We start from the raw sequence: 19,201 nt of genomic DNA, 5'->3' as shown, positions 1-19,201 counted from the left end.
CTCTGCCGGAAGTGGGAGTTGAAGACCTCTCTGACCAGAGACTCTGTTAAACGTTCCCAGCAGACCCTCACAGTACGTTTGGGTCTGCCAAGTCTGTCCAACTTCCTCCCCCGCCATCGGATCCAACTCACTACCAGGTGGTGATCAGTTGACAGCTCCGCCCCTCTCTTTACCCGAGTGTCCAAGACATACGGCCAGAGGTCAGATGAAACAACCACAAAGTCGATCATCGACTTCCGACCTAGGGTGTCCTGGTGCCATGTGTACTGATGGACACCCTTTTGCTTGAACATGGTGTTCGTTATGACAAACTGTGACTAGCACAGAAGTCCAATAACAGAACACCACTCGGGTTCAGGTCGGGGGGGACGTTCCTCCCAATCACACCCCTCCAGGTGTCACTGTCACTGGCCACGTGAGCGTTGAAGTCTCCCAATAGAACGACGGAGTCCCCGGTCGGAGCACTTTCCAGCACCCCTTCCAGACACGCCAAGAAGGTCGGGTACTCTACACTGCCATTTGGCCTGTAAGCACAAATAACCGTGAGAGACCTATCCCCGACCCGAAGGCGCAGGGAAACGACCCTCTCGTTCACCGGGGTGAACTCCAACACATGGTTGCTGAGCTGGGGGGCTATGAGCAAGCCCACACCAGCCCACGGCCTCTCACCATGGGCAACTCCAGAGAAGTAGAGAGTCCAGCCTCTCTCAAGGAGTTGGATTCCAGAGCCCAAGCTGTGTGTGGAGGTGAGCCTATCTATATCTAGTCGGTATCTCTCAACCTCCCGCACCAGCTCAGGCTCCTTCCCCCACAGCGAGGTGACATTCCATGTCCCTAGTGCCAGATTCCGTGTCTGGGGATTGGGTCGCTGAGGACCCCGCCTTCGACTGCCACCCAATCCACATTGCACCGGCCCCTTATGGTTTCTCCTGCAGGTGGTGGGCCCACAGGAGATCGGCCCCACGTCGCTCTTTCGGGCTGAGCCCGGCCGGGCTCCGTGGGGCAAGACCCGGCCATCAGTCGCTCGCATGCGAGCCCCAACCCCGGGCCTTACTTCAGGGCTGGGCCCCGGTTGCGCCTTACCGGGCGACGTCACGGACCTTGATTTAACTTTTCTCATAAGGGGTTTTTTGAACCGCTTCAAAAAGCCCCAGACAACATAGCTCCTAGGATCATTCAGGTACGCAAACCCCTCCACCACAATAAGGTGGCGGTTCAAGGAGGGGAAGTATGACCATATAACCCCAATTTTATCATCTCTACACTGGCTACGTGTTAAGTTTAGAATTGATTACAAACTGCTGCTACTTACGTACAAGGCTCTTAATGGTTTAGCTCCCATTTAACTAACTAGTCTTCTAACACGTTACAATCCTTCACGCTCTCTGAGATCACAAAACTCAGGACTTCTGGTAGTTCCCAGAATATCTAAGTCTACTAAAGATGGTAGAGAGCTTTCTTATTTAGCTCCCAAACTTTGGAATAGTCTTCCTGATAGTGTTCGGGGCTCAGACACACTTTCCCAGTTCAAAAGCAGATTAAAAACTCATCTCTTAATCAGGTGTACACATAATACATATCTGCTGTTCATAAAAAATGTGTGTCTAATGTAATAGTGCACAATATTATGGGATGTTAATCCCTCTACACTGCTTCTCTCGTTCTACCCATCCCAAGGCATCCAGACATTGTACCAGCTCCGATCGTCTTCTGTATGATGAAGTTTTTGGACCTCCACTGAGATGAGGCCAATGTAAGAATCCTGAGAAATCTACAGATCTACCAGCTCCAGTTGGACTCTATGATACCATGAAGAGATGTGAACTCCATGTGATCTCTACACCAATACAACATTTGTTTGACTGTATATTTGTAATCACACCCCCAATGTCACCCATATGAGGATGGGTTCCCCTTTGAGTCTGGTTCCTCTCAAGGTTTCCTCCTTACCAATTTAAGGGAGTTTTTCCTGGCCACTGCTGCCTGAGTCAGCTCAGACTTGCTCATTGCGGATAAATACATATACATACATACATACATACATACATACATACATACATACATACATACACACTGTGAACTATATATATATCTTGAATTTTTATTATATTAATTATTTATATTACTCCTTATGTTTACCTTCTGTTCTATGTTTATGTTCTGTAAAGCTGCTTTGTGACAATGTCCATTGTAAAAAAGCACTATACAAATAAACTGAATTGAATTGGATTGAATTCTTCGCTACTTGATATTGACAACAAAGGTGCAGACATCTTATACTCATGTTTAAATGTTGTTCCAAAAAGCGGCCACCTTATTGGTCGTGTGTCCCACATGTGACGCGAAGCCCAATCACTCATGATCAATATATGATGGAAGGAAAGTATTGCTGAATTTAAACACTAACTGTCATGGCGCGGGGCAGGAAGTGGACCCAAACGCAGGATAGCAAAACAAAACAGGATTTAATAACGGGGGAACACGAGACAGGACAAAGACAACAGTAGATTCTGCGCTGCACAAGGCAACGTGGCACAGTTAAATACACAAGACAATCAGATACAATCAGGAGCAGGCGTGGAAACAGGAAGGAGCAGACGAGGGCAGGGCAGACACGTGACGAGAAACGTAAACAAACAAGCGCACGTGGCCAAAGTCCGGGCTGAATCATCACAGTACCCACCCTCTGAGGCGTGGCTCCCGAAGCGCCTAATCCTGACAAAGTCCGAGAGGGGGGGCAAGGCACACGGCGAGGCAGGTGGGGGGAGCAAGGCACACGGCGAGGCAGGTGGGGGGAGCAAGGCACACGGCGAGGCAGGTGGGTGGAGCAAGGCACATGGTGAGGCAGGTGGGGGGAGCAAAGCACACGGCGGCACAGCCAAAGGGGAAAGAGCGACGTCCACAGCTGAGCCAGGGGAACGAGCGATGTCCACAGCTGAGCCAGGGGGAACGAGCGACGTCCACAGCCGAGCCAGGGGGAACGAGCAACGTCCACTGCTGAGCCGTCGGGCCAAGCGCCACCCCCGACGCACCGCAGCCAATCCCACCTTTCAGGAACCAGGAACCAGGAACCAGGAACGGGAAGGGAGGGAGGGCAATGAAGAAAAAAAAATCCTCCACAGAACAGAAAATCCAAAAAATACCGGCCTGCAACACCCCCCACGAACAGGAAGTGGGGCGACGTCCTCCACGGAAACAAAATGTGAAACGACGCCCCCCACCGGACAAATGTGGGGCGATGTCACAGGACACCGAAAAAACAAAACAAAACTCGGGCTGGCGACATGGCCCGCAACCCGGAAGTGAGGTGGCGCCCCCCGTGGAGAAACCGGAATGCGGAGCGGCGTCCCTCACCGAAAAAATGCTGACCGATGTCACCAAACCCGTGAAGTCCGGTGGGGGGTGGGGGGGTGGGACAAAAATGCTCCCACGATAAGCCAGTCCAAGCTCTGCTATCCTGCTGGGTCCTGGTGCGGCGGAATCTTTTGTCATGACGCGGGGCAGGAAGCGGACCCAAACGCAGGATAGCAAAACAAAAAAGGATTTAATAACAGGGGAACACGAGACAGGACAAAGACAACAGTAGATGGCAGCGCGGCTCACATTTATACACAAGACAATCAGATACAATTAGGAGCAGGCATGGAAATAGGTCAGGGCAGACAAGGGCAGGGCAGACACGTGACAAGGAACAATAACAAACATGCACGTGGCCAAAGTCCGGGCTGAATCATAACACTAACAAAAAAAATGCAGGATTATACATGGAGAACTTTTATTTTTACACTCAAAATCAATAGCTCTTTTTATTGGAATGAAAAAAAAATTTGTATCCCAAATATGGGAACGTGATGAAACAAAAAACAGCTTCACCTTACAGCCTATGATGAATGTCCCACTCTTTTTGGAGAGGGAATCCCTGGCTCACACAGGGAACTGCTGATGTTCAACCCAGCTGTTTAGATGGTACCAATTGTGCATACATTTCATTCATAAATAACAGGGTGTTACTTGAAGCCCACAAGATTGGAAACTTGGCCCTGTACTATATTCACTTTAAATGATTATGACTTAATGCCAAGAATGTGTTCATTCCTCTGCACTCCTAAAGAGAGGAAGTAGCAACCTATACACTTGCAGTACCTTCAAACAATAAACATGTCTTTAGTCACATACTGATTGGGATTCTTCAAGTCCACAAAACTTGTAGATTTCATTAGCATACCACAAAGACTCCACAAAGCTGTTCAACAGTAAAGCAACTGATGAGCCTACATTGTTTCTTAGCAATCTCAGGTTTAACTATGAGATGTAGTTTCCACTCAAGAAACCTGACATATACTTTCTCTGGGAGGGTAGAAATGTGATTAATTGGATAGTACTCTCTGGTCCGCTCTTCAGCCCTTTAAACAAAATTGCTCAGTTTTCCCTCCCAGCTTACCGATGCTCACACTAACATCAAAGCATTACTGATGAGTAAGCATGTGTTGTACCACTTTCAGGGAAAATTGAAGATGATGACAGAGAGGCAGAAGAGCAACGTAGACAAAAAGAGGAGCGGCGTAGACAAGAAGAGGAGCGGCGTAGACAAGAAGAGGAGCAGCGTAGACAAGAAGAGGAGCAGCGTAGACAAGAAGAGGAGTGGCGTAGACGGGAAGAGGCGCAGCGTAGACAAGAAGAGGAGCGGCGTAGACGAGAAGAGGAGCGGCGTAGACGAGAAGAGGAGCAGCGTAGACAAGAAGAGGAGCAGCGTAGACAAGAAAAGGAGCGGCGTAGACAAGAAGAGGAGCAGCGTAGACGGGATGAGGCGCAGCGTAGACAAGAAGAGGCGCGGCGTAAACAAGAAGAGGAGCGGCGTAGACAAGAAGAGGAGCAGCGTAGACAAGAAAAGGAGCGGCGTAGACAAGAAAAGGAGCGGAATAGACAAGAAGAGGAGCGGCGTAGACAAGAAGAGGAGCAGCGTAGACAAGAAGAGGAGCGGCGTAGACAAGAAGAGGAGCGGCGTAGACAAGAAGAGGAGCAGCGTAGACGGGATGAGGCGCAGCGTAGACAAGAAGAGGAGCGGCGTAGACGGGATGAGGCGCAGCGTAGACAAGAAGAGGAGCGGCGTAGACAAGAAGAAGAGCGGCGTAGACGGGATGAGGCGCGGCGTAGACAAGAAAAGGAGCGGCGTAGACAAGAAGAGGAGCAGCGTAGACGGGATGAGGCGCGGCGTAGACAAGAAGAGGAGCGGCGTAGACAAGAAGAGGAGCAGAGGTGTAGACAAGAAGAGGAGCGGCGTATACAAGAAGAAGAGAGGCGTAGACAAGAAGAGGAGCGGCGTAGACGAGAAGAGGAGCAGAGGCGTCAGGCTCAACTTGAACGTGAACGGCAAATTGAGGAACAGATTAGAAGGGAAAGTGAGCTTGCCATTAAGAAGCTTTCACAAACCACAAAGACACTGAAGCAGAAACAGAGGCTGAGAGGCCATGAGCTCCATCACCAAACTCATATAATGCAACAGCCTCTGGAGGCTGAAATTGAAATAGATGAGGTAACAGATTTAAATGATCATTAATAGAAATAAAAAAACAAAACAATTCTCAGTTCTTGTTCTCAGTTAAATATTATTGTCTAAAATTGTAAATGTTATGCATCAGATGAATGCTGTTACATAATGTTATTATTTTTTTAATACAGGTTCCAGAAATAGAAAATAAATTCTCAGAGCTCCTGTGTGAATATCAAATAACTGATGAGGAAGACTCAGAGGAGACATTAGAAGACAGGATGAAAACCCTACAAAATGAGTTAATGGTGGAGTACTGTAAGAAACACGACCTGTCCAGTAGCTGCATGTTTTCTTTCAACACTGCAGTTGGTCATGAGACTTTACCTCTACATGATAGACTGACAGTGCTTGAGACAGTACTGCAGTTAGTTTTCGAGAAGGATGAAAATGACCACATACATAAACATGATTGTGATTTCCTCTTGGATGTGCTCGAACTGTTGCAAGACGATCATCCATCACTCGCGTTTAATCTTTTACAGAACGTTCTTCAAACTGATATGCAACTTTCTACACAAAGTAACGAAATTCTGTGTCAGATTGCGTTCAACAACACATGGAATCTGGCAGAAATAACAGCTTTCATGCGTTATGTTGTCAGGAATGACAAAGACCAAGTGCAGGCAATACTTCACATTGCACAGACCTACAAGTTGGAGTATGGGAATGTCCTCAATGTTTTAGATAAATCTGAACCCCTCATATGGCTGAAAGGGTATGTTGACACAGAGAGACACAAAAATGCTGATACTATTATTAGTGAAATGCGCAACTCAAACTACCCTGAGAATGTCCTGACAATACTAGAGGATGTTCTGGTTTATCTGGAAAAAGAGCTTCCAAAACACAAAAGAACAGATCTCCATAAAAATGATATTCTGAGTGTAAAGAAAATGGTTAAAGAACTGAATTTTACCAACCCAGACAGACAAGTTCTCAAAAGTGTTCTAGTGCAAATGTCACTCGCAGTAAAAATGTGCTCTGCTGTCACTATTCAAAAAGGTAAAGAGGAAAAAGTCATTGAAGGATATCTTCCCAGATTAACTCAAATTGCAGCCGTGGTGGCTTTCCTGCTTCCAAAATCAAAAAACAAAACAGGTTGTCTTCTTGAAATTGGGACAGGTGAAGGGAAATCTTGTATATTAGCCATGCTTGCTGTGATCCATGCCATGCGTGGTGTGAAGGTGGACATTGTGACGAGCTCTCCAGTCCTTGCTCGTCGTGATTTAGAGGAATGGAGCAAACTTTACAAGATGTTCAACATAACGTCATCAGCTGTTCCTCCAGTGCTGAATGATGTCTCATCTGAAAAACAAGAAGAAATGACTCAGGAAGCATACAAACAAGATGTAGTGTATAGTACTGTTGGAACATTTGCAGCAGATACACTGAAACAAGAGTTTGAGAAGAAAACAACTCGAGGAGACAGGAGGTTTGAGATGGTCCTTGTGGATGAGGTTGACTACATGACCTTGGATAATGGAGTTCAAATAACATTTCTGTCCCATGAGTCCAGCGGACTCCAACATTTGGAACAAGTCCTAGCAAGCATCTGGGCCATAATATCTGCATGTCGACCAATTGAGGAGGAAGAAACTGGAGAGACCATGTGGGCAACAAGAGTCCAGAGTTTTCACACAACTGCCCTGATAGCAATGATTGGTTCTGATAAAAATGATAGATTTTCACCACTGGAAATTCTGTTGCCAGGCATTGAATTAGGCTTTTACTCAGAGGAAGATTTTGAAAATTTGCAGGTCTCTATTAATGAAGAAGGTGAAAAGAAACAAGGAGACATTGAAAATGAGGCATGGAAGACCATCATGGCCAAAACAGGAATAGAACAACAATATGATCTGCTCAATGTTCTTGAGATGGGGATGGAGGACAAGGTGGCATTTAACTGTTATGTTTATCAGCCAGAAACAAGAAAAGTGACTCAGTTTGGAGAGCAAAAGACAAAAACTGACCAAAACATCAACATGCTGCTACTTGAGAATGGAAAAGCTTGTGAGATGCTGTCTGAAAATTTGCTCATTGAAGCCACTGTTAGCCAGTTGAAATCCAAAATTAAATACTCACAACAATGTAGGTCAGAAGAAGATAAAGAATCACTTGTAATCCCTTCTTTCTTAGAGAAATATCTGGAAAATCAGCTGCCACTGTTTGTTGAGAATGCACTGAAGGCCATTCAGATGACCAAAGGCAGAGAGTACATGATTGAGAGATCTCTAAAAGCTCATGGAATAGATGTTGATGAAGATGATCAACACATGTACCATGCAATAATCCCAGTGGACTTTCAGGCTAGTGGAATGCTGGAGAAAAGAAAACGATGGGGTGATGGACTACAACAATTTCTGGAGATGAAGCATCAACTAACTTTATCTCCATTATCAAATGTGACAAACTACATGTCTAATTCAAATTTCTTTAAAAGATATCTCCTGGGGAAAGGGATATTTGGTGTTTCTGGAACACTAGGCGGAGATGCAGACAAGGGTTTCCTGGCAAGACATTACAAAACGGATAGCTGTGTCATACCACCTCATCAACGTCAGAAGGTTACTGAGCTGCCTGCAGTACAAGTGAGGGGAGGTACTGACCAGTGGATCCAAACTATTTGTGCCATAGTCTCAAAAGTGTCTAAACGAGGACAGGTGGTGTTAGTCGTGTGTGAGGACGTCAACACAGCAAATGCACTCAATGACAAAAGTGCAGCAGAAACTAAACATTCAGTTACCATGTACACGATGAGGGAGTGCCACAACATTGAGAACCAGGAGTTCGGCAAGGGACGGATCATTATTACCACTAACCTTGGAGGACGTGGGACAGACATTAAGGTCACAGAAGAGGTTAACCGCTGCGGTGGTCTCTTTGTGCTACTCACATACTTCACCAATAACCGAAGAGTCGAGAAACAAGTCTTTGGACGAACAGGTCGAAAAGGCACCCCAGGGATGGTCCAGGTAATACTGAACCATGATCTTCTGGCCATGGCCTACCGAGGCCATACTACTGAAGTCATGAGGGAACTGAGAGAAGAATATGAAGTTAATCGAATAAAAGAAATGGAGAAGGAGAAATTAGCAGAAATTGAAATGAAGGAAGAGCTGTTCTTTACATTTTGTCAGGTTCTTAGTGATTTTGACAAGCAATATAGGACAATAGAGAAGATAGATCTCTTTGATGTGGAAATTAAAGATGTCCATCATTCCTTTGAATCTTTTCAGAGTAAGATGGACTATCACCCAGCACTGAATGCTTTGAAGGAATCATGGGGTATGTGGCTGATACTTCATACAGACCAGATTAACATACACAGTGACCTTACACACCTGAAAAAAGACCTAATCCAGAACTTGCAGGACACAAGTAACAAACTTTTACAAGGTCACAGTGAAAACCTTTATGACCACATCCAGCAGGCATTAGGAAGAACTGCCTTGCATCATCAAAACAAAAATAAATGTGACTATGGAGCGAAAACTTACTGGAAAAAAGCCTCTGACTCAGACAACTACTACAGAGCTGTTGCACTGTATAATCAGGCCTACATTACCATTAACCTGGCCAAAGAGGGCTACAAAACTGAGGCATGTTCCTTACTCAAGGAGGCAGAGAAAACCTTAGATGTTTACATATCTGAAACAACCAGAACATTGAGTTTCTGTTCTTTGTCTGTTACTCAAGATTTTGAACCACACCACAGTGGCAGCTGTAACTTACAAATACAAATGCAGGCAAGGATGAACATATTTAACTCATGGAAACAAAATATCAAAAAAATACTTGACATGCTTGGATCAGGCAGTGGAGACTTCAAAACTGTGGACTTGACTCTTTATAGTTTATCAAATGAGGAGGATTTTGTGTCTTCTAGTGAACTCGGCCTCTTTCGTAATTATGGCCTTGCACTTGTGTTTGAGGTGAAACAAAAGCCCAAATTCTCATTTGATGCCCTGCTTTGTTGTTTTCTCGGTGTGCTTCAGGTTGTAGCAGGAGTTCTGGTGTGCACTCTGTCAGCTGGTTCCATGTCCTCATTTGGTCTTGGCTTGATCTCAGAAGGCGTGTCTGATATGATCAGTGGAGTCATGGGTATGATAAATGGCACATTTGATTGGGCATCGTGGGCGATATCTAAAGCAATAAGTATAGGAATCTCTTTGGCCTGTGGGGGATTCAGTGTTCTCAAAAGATCATTCTCTGCTGTGAAAAATGCTGCACGTAATATTCTCAATGGCACCAAATCCCTAAAAAGTGTTGCATGTAATGCCATCCGATCAGGAAAAAACATGTTTGTTTCAGCATGTAAATCCACCAAATCAATGGTGTCATCAATATGTATGAAAAATCTCTCATCTACTGCAGTCAAACCAATTTTGAAACAATCCTGTAAATATGCTTTTCAGGAATTGGCAATTCAAGGAGTAAACACTGCTTTGAACAAAAGCATTGATGCTACAGTCCAAAAGACTTTCCAACAAGGATTTCAAAATACTTTTAAGGAATCTGTATGTTCAACATTACACCAAAATAAAGAGTTTGTTCGAGCACTTGCAGATTTCATCAGCTCAGGAATTCCAAAGTCTGCCTTGCAGAAAGAATCTGGTTTTTACAGGATCCACAGAAACCTAGAGAAGGAAATGATGGACCATACGGTTTACAATACAAACCTTGCCATGAATGATCTCATGGTAAACTGTGAACAGATACATAATGTGATTAACATACTCTCACAAGTATGGGACAAATCAGCAGAGCATTTTGCACACCAACCTCAAACCTGCATCAAGACTCTTCTGACTGCTGCAAGTATGTCCACTACCATTTATGAAATGTACTCCTCCATTCCTACTAAACAGACCATTGATGACAATTTTGTTCCTTCATTTTTGAAGTCTATGCATAAAGAAGCTTTATTTGAGACATATGACAATGATGGAAGGGACGGACTGATAGATGTGGAACGGCTTAAAAATCATCTCATTGATGAAATTTCTGAAGTTCTTTCCCAAATCATGGTGGAGAGATTTTCTGGGTCTGCCACCTCCTTGTTTACAAAAACATTTACTCAACGATTAAACTCTGTTACTGGAAAAGTAGTGGGTAATTTACTGGGTAGGCATGAAACCCAATGTTTCTTTGTCAATCAGCAGCATCATCATGATCTGAAATCTGCCACTAAATGCAAGGAAAGGCCTTTGTCTGAGGAAGAAATAAATGAGCTCAAGTGCTACGCTAATACTGTAACTGATGAACAAAAGCCAGCAACAGCTTTAGAATTTCATGTACTCACAAAGAGTAACTTGCTGGTTGGAAAAGGAATTTGTCTTACTGTCATAGATGATCAAGGAAAAATTCTCACAGAGGAGACTTACCCAGGAACTGACCCAGGAGCTGGTACTATCAAACTTCTGCTGACAAAAACACCTCAAACTTCTCCAGGGTGAGCTCAATCTTTATTGAACAGAAAACACTACAGAAGAACTATTTTCTTATTTGGTGTGCTTGTAGGCATAATTGTTTTTTGTGCCTTACAGAACAAGAGGAACATGGAGTAAACTGCATCAAAGGGCCATGGGTATAGACACACCTGTCAGTGGCCACATTGATATTATACGACCTGAACGGCTCTCGGGAAATTGTGAACTCCACAAATCAGAACTGTCTGTTTCATGCTGTCATCCAAGCAACAACTAAAGACCCAAATGATGTTGTACAACAAAAAGCCATAGAACTCAGGAGCAAAGTCAGTCAGGAGGTAAGAGATTATAACATAACAATACTATTACAGAAATAATAGTTTATATCTCCCATTGGTGCATACTGTATCCCCTCTGCCTGACTTAGGACAGGGAGCCTCCGGGCTGCAGGTGACTACCCCCTCCCTTGTGGGAGAGGAAATCTGTCATGGTCATCTGTGCCCCCAGCTCTTAAACCACCAGGAAACTGACCAGCTAAAGTTTCAGATACTGAGTGATCTGTGTGTTGGTAGCCTTTATTTGGTAGAGCCACTGAAGTCAGTAGTGATTGAAATAGAGGTGAAAGGTCTACCTCAGTAGGCAGTACAAGAGATTGAGGACCACACACTTGATGATCAGACATGTTTCCGTTTCATGCTAAATTTACTCTCCTTAAATGAGAGCTTCTGGTTGGTGTGCAGCACAGGTTATTCTTCCCAATACACCACATAAATAGTTCCTAGGCCTCTGTCCAACACTTCAGTCTACAGCAACACACTGTTGTAATGGACAAAAAGCATGCTGTCACGAAGTGACACGGTGAAACAAAAGCGGGTGAGGATCCAAACGCAGTTTAAAGGTTTTTACTAAACAAAACACAAACAAACAGGCAGGCAACGCGGAACAAGCAGGAAACGGGAACGGGAACATGGACATGCCCACACCAACACCAAAAACGACCAACAACATTGAAGTGAACAGACAGAGTATATATGGTGAACGAGAACCAATCCCAAAACAGAGACAGACAAGGACTAAGACAAAACACCTGGGGAAGAGAATGAATGTAATTAGTGTCCATGGTAACAGATAGGTGGGCGGGGTCAACAATTAACATCAGGGAGAGACGGCAGACAGAAACAAGGGGAAAACACAGACAGACACATTACAGAGCCCCCCCCCCCTACGAGCGGCTTCCAGACGCTCCCAAGTCCACAAAACCCAGTTCAGGCGGGTGGAGTGAAGGCGCAACCAGGGTGGGAGGGCGGGTCGGGTTCGTGTAGTGGTGGCGCCCGCCGAGCAGGAGCCGGAGGCCGGGGCGGCGCCGGCAGAGCCGGAGGCCAGGGCGGCGCCGGCAGAGCCGGAGGCCAGGGCGGCGCCGGCAGAGCCGGAGGCCAGGGCGGCGCCGGCAGAGCAGGAGGCCAGGGCGGCGCCGGGAGAACAGGAGGCCAGGGCGGCGCCGAGAGAACAGGAGGCCAGGGTGGTGCCGGAGGCAGAGCCAGAGACCAGAGCAGGACCGGAGACCAGGGTGGTGCTGGAGGCGGAGCCAGAGACCAGAGCAGGACCGGAGACCAGGGTGGTGCTGGAGGCGGAGCCAGAGACCAGAGCAGGACCGGAGACCAGGGCGGTGCTGGAGGCGGAGCCAGAGACCAGAGCAGGACTGGAGACCAGGGCGGTGCTGGAGGCGGAGCCAGAGACCAGAGCAGGACCGGAGACCAGGGTGGTGCTGGAGGCGGAGCCGGAGGCCAGAGCAGGACCAGAGCCCAGGGTGGTGCTGGAGGCGGAGCCAGAGACCAGAGCAGGACCGGCGACCAGGGCGGTGCTGGAGGCGGAGCCAGAGACCAGAGCAAGACCGGAGACCAGGGTGGTGCTGGAGGCTGAGCCAGAGACCAGAATGGAGTTGGCAGCCAGGGTGGTGCTTTGGGCCTATGAACAGGGACAGGAGGAAGAAGGGCTGGCAAGTCCAGCGAAGCAAAACACAGGAAAACAGAAACATGCATAGGTTCAGGCCAGGCAGAGAGTTCAGGTAGTTTGGGTGTCATGACGTCGACCGCGTCCTCTGACTCAGTCATTTCGGTCGACCCGGCCGATTCGGCTGGTTCCGTCAGCTCGGCCGGTTCCGTCGACCCGGTCGGTTCGGCAGGTTCCTTCGGCCCGGTCGGTTCCGTCGACCCGGACGGTTCTGCAGGTTCCTTCGACCCGGTCGGTTCCGTCGACCCGGACGGTACTGCAGGTTCCTTCGACCCGGTCGGTTCCATCGACCCGGTCGGTTCCATCGACCCGGTCGGTCCGGTCGGTCCGGCAGGTTCCATCGACCCGGCAGGTTCCATCGACCCGGTCGGTTCCGTCGACCCGGTCGGTTCCGGCGACCCGGCTGGTTCCGGCAACCCGGCTGGTCCAGCTGGCGGCTTAGGGATGCCGGCCGCCCGAGCCGACCTCATCGGGGTATCCGCCAGTTTGGAGACCAGCCGGTTAGCACGGACCTCAGCCGAGCTCGCCGGTACGGTAGCCATGGGAACTGGCTCCATCACGGATGTGCACGGGACTGGTCTGGGCGGAGGCACTGTGGAGCATTCGGGCGTCCGTGGCTGATTCCACTCTGTGGCCCACGGATCCCGATGCTTGCTGCCCCCCCCCAAAAAATACTTACGGCCGACTTCCGTCTTTACAGTGCTCACGCTCAGCGTGGACCCGTCCAGGAGCAAAGCCAAGTTGACGAACTCCGAGAATGTCTTTATTTCTCTGGTAGACGGCATCAAATACCGCAGGATCTCCCTTAGTCCGTGCTTAAAAATGTCTTTGAGCGCCTTCTCATCGAAGTTGACCTCGCTGCACAGGTCCAAGAATACCTCCGTGTACTCCTCAACTGGGGCGTCCTCCTGACGTAGGCAAAACAGGAGTTCTGCTGGATCCATTGGTGGTTGGTCGTTCTGTCACGAAGTGACACGGTGAAACAAAAGCGGGTGAGGATCCAAACGCAGTTTAAAGGTTTTTACTAAACAAAACACAAACAAACAGGCAGGCAACGCGGAACAAGCAGGAAACGGGAACGGGAACATGGACATGCCCACACCAACACCAAAAACGACCAACAACATTGAAGTGAACAGACAGAGTATATATGGTGAACGAGAACCAATCCCAAAACAGAGACAGACAAGGACTAAGACAAAACACCTGGGGAAGAGAATGAATGTAATTAGTGTCCATGGTAACAGATAGGTGGGCGGGGTCAACAATTAACATCAGGGAGAGACGGCAGACAGAAACAAGGGGAAAACACAGACAGACACATTACACATGCTTGCTTCTCTCTGTTCATTAGGGGCTCCCTTTGTAGTGAGTTCAGTCAGCTGGCTGGTAACTTCCAAAATATTAGATGCTAATATTTGATAATAGACAGCCAGTCCTAGAACTGACTGGCAAATCAAACAAATGAGCTAATAATATTATAGTTCTTCCTTACTGAGAAATCCTGATGAACAACAATAACTCTTTATCTGAAGTCCTCAGAAATCATTGTTTTTACACTTAATATTTTATATTTTATGTTTCTTTTTTATAGTGAAATATTTTATTGAAACCACCTACCTTTGGAGGCATCTCTGCTTTATTACATTGCTTTGCATGTGCAACTTGCAGTTTTGTGTGTGTGTGTGTGTGTAGATTCTAGCCAAACCATACAAATACCATAAGGCTGTGAAAATTCAGAATATGTTCAACAGAACAAACAGCTCCAATAAATTTAAAATCGAAGCTGGAATAAGGGAAGGAGACCAGGAAAAGTTTGAAAGTTTTATCAAAAACATGACTCCAGAGGAAATTATTAATGCTTACCACTTGGGAAAAGTGGCAGAATATGAGAGGTAAAAGATTGCTTTATTAATGTTTGTTAGACTTTTAATAACATTAATAACATTGTACTTGAGGCAGCCTGCTGGATTCTGGTATAAACAAACTTTACAGAAGAAGAATAACAGCGATAAATATTGTCCTTTCTTCTAATATCACGCAGCCTTTTGGACATGGACAAACCCACTACAGGAGTCATCGAAGCAGACCACATTCCACCAAAGAGTAGTTTAATAAAACTTATAAGAAATCCAGAAATGGTGAAATCACTCAAAAACAACAACAAGGCAGCCTATGATTTAGTGATGAGCATGAGAGAGGACCAGAATGGAAAAAAGCAGCTCTGCATGAACACGCTCTACTCGGATCATCGAAGTGCCCTGACCAGCGGCAACAGTTCTGAAGCCAGAGCAAGCAGGTCTCAACTCTTAATAAAACCATTCTGAACCTTTCTCTAGTAAAATGGGAGCTCCTAACATTAGCTACCATGATTTACATTTATGTTCCCCAGAGATTTGCTGACAAAAACCTTAGTAAGTGGAGACATGGAGAAATTGCTGAAGCAGTCATTCATACTGGCTCACCCGAGATGTTCAGAGCACATCCGGAATAGTTTTGGTAACTTTAAGTTTTGTTCCCTAAACCTGCTAGCTAAGTGTTTCTGATATTGACATTTTAACTCCACCTTTATCTTAGGTGCCAAATTTAAAGAGTGTCTATATAGTAAAAAATAGTCTAAATAGTTTATATTTAGTAAATGCTAAAATACAAAATGCTAATGGAATAAGAACATTAAGATTAAACATATACACCAATTATTTACTATATTTCTAATTCCTAGTTTACCGTCAATCTACAATTTAGTCAACAGTCTATAATTCAATCTAAAGTTCTACTGCACTGACCCAAACTCAGTTATTCTCATGTTCTGATCTCATTGCAGGAATAAAACATAACACTGAAACCAAGAATTCTGGACTGTCTGACTGTCACAAATATTACAAGGATGGTTTTGACAAACTTGTATGTGAATACAGCAGGAAGAGGCTGATCGACCAAAACCAAACAGATCGCCTGATGCAGTGGGTGAAAGAAGAGAGATATTTAGACACATCTGCAGTGGAGTATGATGAAATTAAAGGAGCTATAAACAACAGAAACAGAAGAAACACAGACCACATGAGGCCAAATTATCAGCGTCGTGAGCTGTAATGTTCACGTCTGTGTTAAGATCAGTGTTTGACTGAAAAAGAAACAAACTTAAAGGAAAGAAATCTCTACATGTAATGACAATACATTAATGTTAACTTTTATCTTTCTTAAATATTTTATTCTTGCATAAATGTTAATAAATAAAACATTCTACAAGCTTTTAAACTATGTTTTTTTTGTGTTCCGTTAGAGCTTCATGAAGTCATTCATAGTGTCATGAATCTGTTTATACTCTGCATGTTAGTAATGTCTCTCAATTTATGATAATAAACTTGCCATGTTTGTGATTAGAGTCTAAGATTCTGTCTCCTCATTTATTTCTTTATTTTAGTAGATTTACAATATGTCCTAGTTTTGAAGGAACCTCGACCATGTCCTTAATGAAACCGAGGTCAAGTGCCATCCGCTTGTCACACTATTGCTAAGTGCACACTGGGTATAAAGACTCTGAGGTCAACCCATTCACCAGAGCAGGTGATCTGGATGTAGGCAGGAAGCCTGGATTTGTGCCTCCACTGTATGCAGGGTTGATGTACCTCTAAAGCATGGGACTTTCTTACTCTTCTGCCAGTAAGAATGTGGCCTTCATGTAAATCCATGGAAGTTGAGTTCAGTTGGACGTCCCGTATGGGCTGGTGAGGATCTGTGACTCAAACACAAGTGTGTGGTCCAAAGCTGGAGTCTTGAGAGAGTACAGTGTACAGAGACATCTCAACCCTTTCAGAAAGTCTAGAAACAAGTCATCAGATCCCATCTTAACTCTGCCACTGTACAGCAATAGCTGCTACTGACTGTATACTCAGTTCATGTTCACACCAATCATCAGATTGAAACATTAGGAAACATGTTTTTATTCTTTCTTTCTTTCTTTCTTTCTTTCTTTCTTTCTTTCTTTCTTTCTTTCTTTCTTTCTTCTTCCTTTATTATTCAAATCACACCAATGTGGATCCCGTGCTGCTCTCACTGGACCCAAGAGTTTGGTCCTGTTTCTGTGAAAAAAGAGATTTAATGTATAAAGCTATAACGTAGTGACATTTATGCTATTTGTACTGTACCTAATTTTCTGGCCCATAACTGACACACGGTTTAGTACAGCAGACGAGGCAAGAGTTTACAAGAGCAGTCACAGGTTCTGGAGAAGAAATGTTTACCATCAGTATCTCCTCTTGTGAATCAGAATCTTCATCTCATTGTACTCGGTCTGTAAACCTCTCGCTCTCGCTCACACTCTAAAACACACACAGAGCACAAAGGTTGGAAATTTAAGTCTTTAATGTTTAATTAGTCCTCATATTATTACTAATGGGGCCGATTGGGCAAGTCGTGGCCTAATGGTTAGAGAGTCTGACTCGTAATCCTAAGTTTGTGGGTTCGAGTCTCGGGCCGGCCACGACTGAGGTGCCCTTGAGCAAGGCACCGAACCCCTCAACTGCTCCCCGGGCGCCGCTGCATAAATGGCTGCTCACTGCTCCAGGTGTGTGTTCATGGTGTGTGTGTGGTAAAGGATGCACCAAGGCCAACATCAGTGACGGAGCTGAAAGCATACTTAGGTTTGTTGAACTTTTATAACAGATTTCTTCCACACCTTTCTACTCTTCTGGATCCTTTGCATAAGCTTTTAAGGAAGGATGTGTGTTGGGGTTGGAAAGAAGAGCAAGAAAAAGCTTTCCAGAAATCTAAAGACTTATTACAGTCCAACCGTGTGTTAGTTCAATATGATGAAATAATAATAATAATAATAATAATAATAATAATAATAATAATAATAATAATAATAATAATACATTTTATTTAAAGGCACCTTTCTAACACTCAAGGTCACCGTACAAAAGAAGAAGAAAAACAACAAAAAATATAGTTATACAATACTTACATAGAAAAAAAAAAAAAAAATTGGACCAACATTACAAATCATGATCTAGAATATGCTAAACTAAACAGATGAGTTTTAAGCTGAGATTTAAATGATGAAAGAGAATCAATATTACGGAGCTCAGATGGAAGTGAGTTCCAGAGCTGAGGTGCAGAGTAACTGAAAGCTCTGTTCCCCATCGTTACAAGACGGACAGAGGGAACAATGAAATGAGTGGAAGAAGAAGACCTAAGAGTGCGAGTTGGTTTTGGATTATGAAGAAGATCAAGAAGATATGAAGGTGCAAGATTGTAGATAGCTTTAAATGTTAGAAGAAGAATTTTATACTTGATACAAAAATGAATGGGAAGCCAGTGTAGCTGTTCCAGAACAGGTGTAATATGATGGATAGAGGGAGTACGAGTGATAATACGGGCAGAAGAGTTTTGAACGAGTTGCAGCTTATGAAGGGTTTTGTGAGGAAGCCCAATAAGAAGAGAATAGAACTAATCCTTTCTTGTGATGCTTCAGCATACGGTGTGGGAAGTGTGTTAGCACACCGTATGAAAGATGGAGCTGAAAGACCCATTGGATTTGTGTCCAGGACCCTTACAAAAGCAGAGAAGAACTACTCACAGCTAGAGAAAGAAGGATTGGCTGTTTTGTTTGAGTAAAAAAATTCCATAAATATCTATATGGACATAAATTCGTAATCTGTACTGACCACAAACCTCTACTCAGTATACTAAGTGAATTGAAGGCTAACTACAGCAACAACAGCTAATACATTGGAATGTTTACGGAAAAGTTTTAGTGTACATGGGATTCCTGAAATGATAGTGTCTGATAACGCCCAGTGTTTTGTGTGAAGCAAGCAAGGAGTCTAAGAATGGAATAAATCATGTTACTTCTGCACCATATCACCCTTCATCTAATGGTCTGGCAGAACGAGCAGTTCAAACTTTTAAAGATATGATGAAAACATGTTCTGGATATGGCCAAAAATGGGTACAAGGAGTAATTCAGGACATTACAGGACCTGTATCCTATAAGGTGACTTTGGGAAATGATCAGGTAGTGCGGCGTCATGTAGATCAAGTGTTGAGTCGTCAACAAAAGGAAATTTGTTTGACTTAAGTGTGGGGGGGAATGTTGTATGGTGAGATCTATTTATGTCTGTCCAGCAGGTGGCAGTAATGTAATGTTTTGGTACTGCTATCTGTGCTCACCACTGTTAGACACTTAACGTATGTTTGGCTGCTGTGA

General features: G+C 44.8%; 1 protein-coding gene across 5 annotated transcripts in view; it reads left to right on the top strand.

The window, feature by feature from the left end:
* Positions 1 to 16,232, top strand: part of LOC113634991 — a 32,873-nt gene extending 16,641 nt beyond the window's left edge. For 3 of the 5 annotated variants that reach the window (XM_047822454.1, XM_047822426.1, XM_047822350.1), the window contains 7 exons: positions 4,503 to 5,533; positions 5,680 to 11,003; positions 11,098 to 11,318; positions 14,686 to 14,885; positions 15,035 to 15,289; positions 15,383 to 15,489; positions 15,815 to 16,224. In XM_047822454.1, the coding sequence (XP_047678410.1) occupies positions 4,503 to 5,533; positions 5,680 to 11,003; positions 11,098 to 11,257 (6,515 nt within the window). In that variant the 3' untranslated portion in view covers positions 11,258 to 11,318; positions 14,686 to 14,885; positions 15,035 to 15,289; positions 15,383 to 15,489; positions 15,815 to 16,224. Of the gene's footprint in view, positions 1 to 4,502; positions 5,534 to 5,679; positions 11,004 to 11,097; positions 11,319 to 14,685; positions 14,886 to 15,034; positions 15,290 to 15,382; positions 15,491 to 15,814 lie in introns of those variants that run through there. The other 2 variants (XM_047822502.1, XM_047822395.1) reach the window with 2 other exon arrangements.
* Positions 16,233 to 19,201: the final 2,969 nt, after the last annotated feature.

Source organism: Tachysurus fulvidraco, chromosome 1, assembly GCF_022655615.1.
Source record: "Tachysurus fulvidraco isolate hzauxx_2018 chromosome 1, HZAU_PFXX_2.0, whole genome shotgun sequence".
NCBI lineage: Eukaryota > Metazoa > Chordata > Actinopteri > Siluriformes > Bagridae > Tachysurus > Tachysurus fulvidraco.
This window is presented reverse-complemented; position numbering and strand designations above follow the sequence as displayed.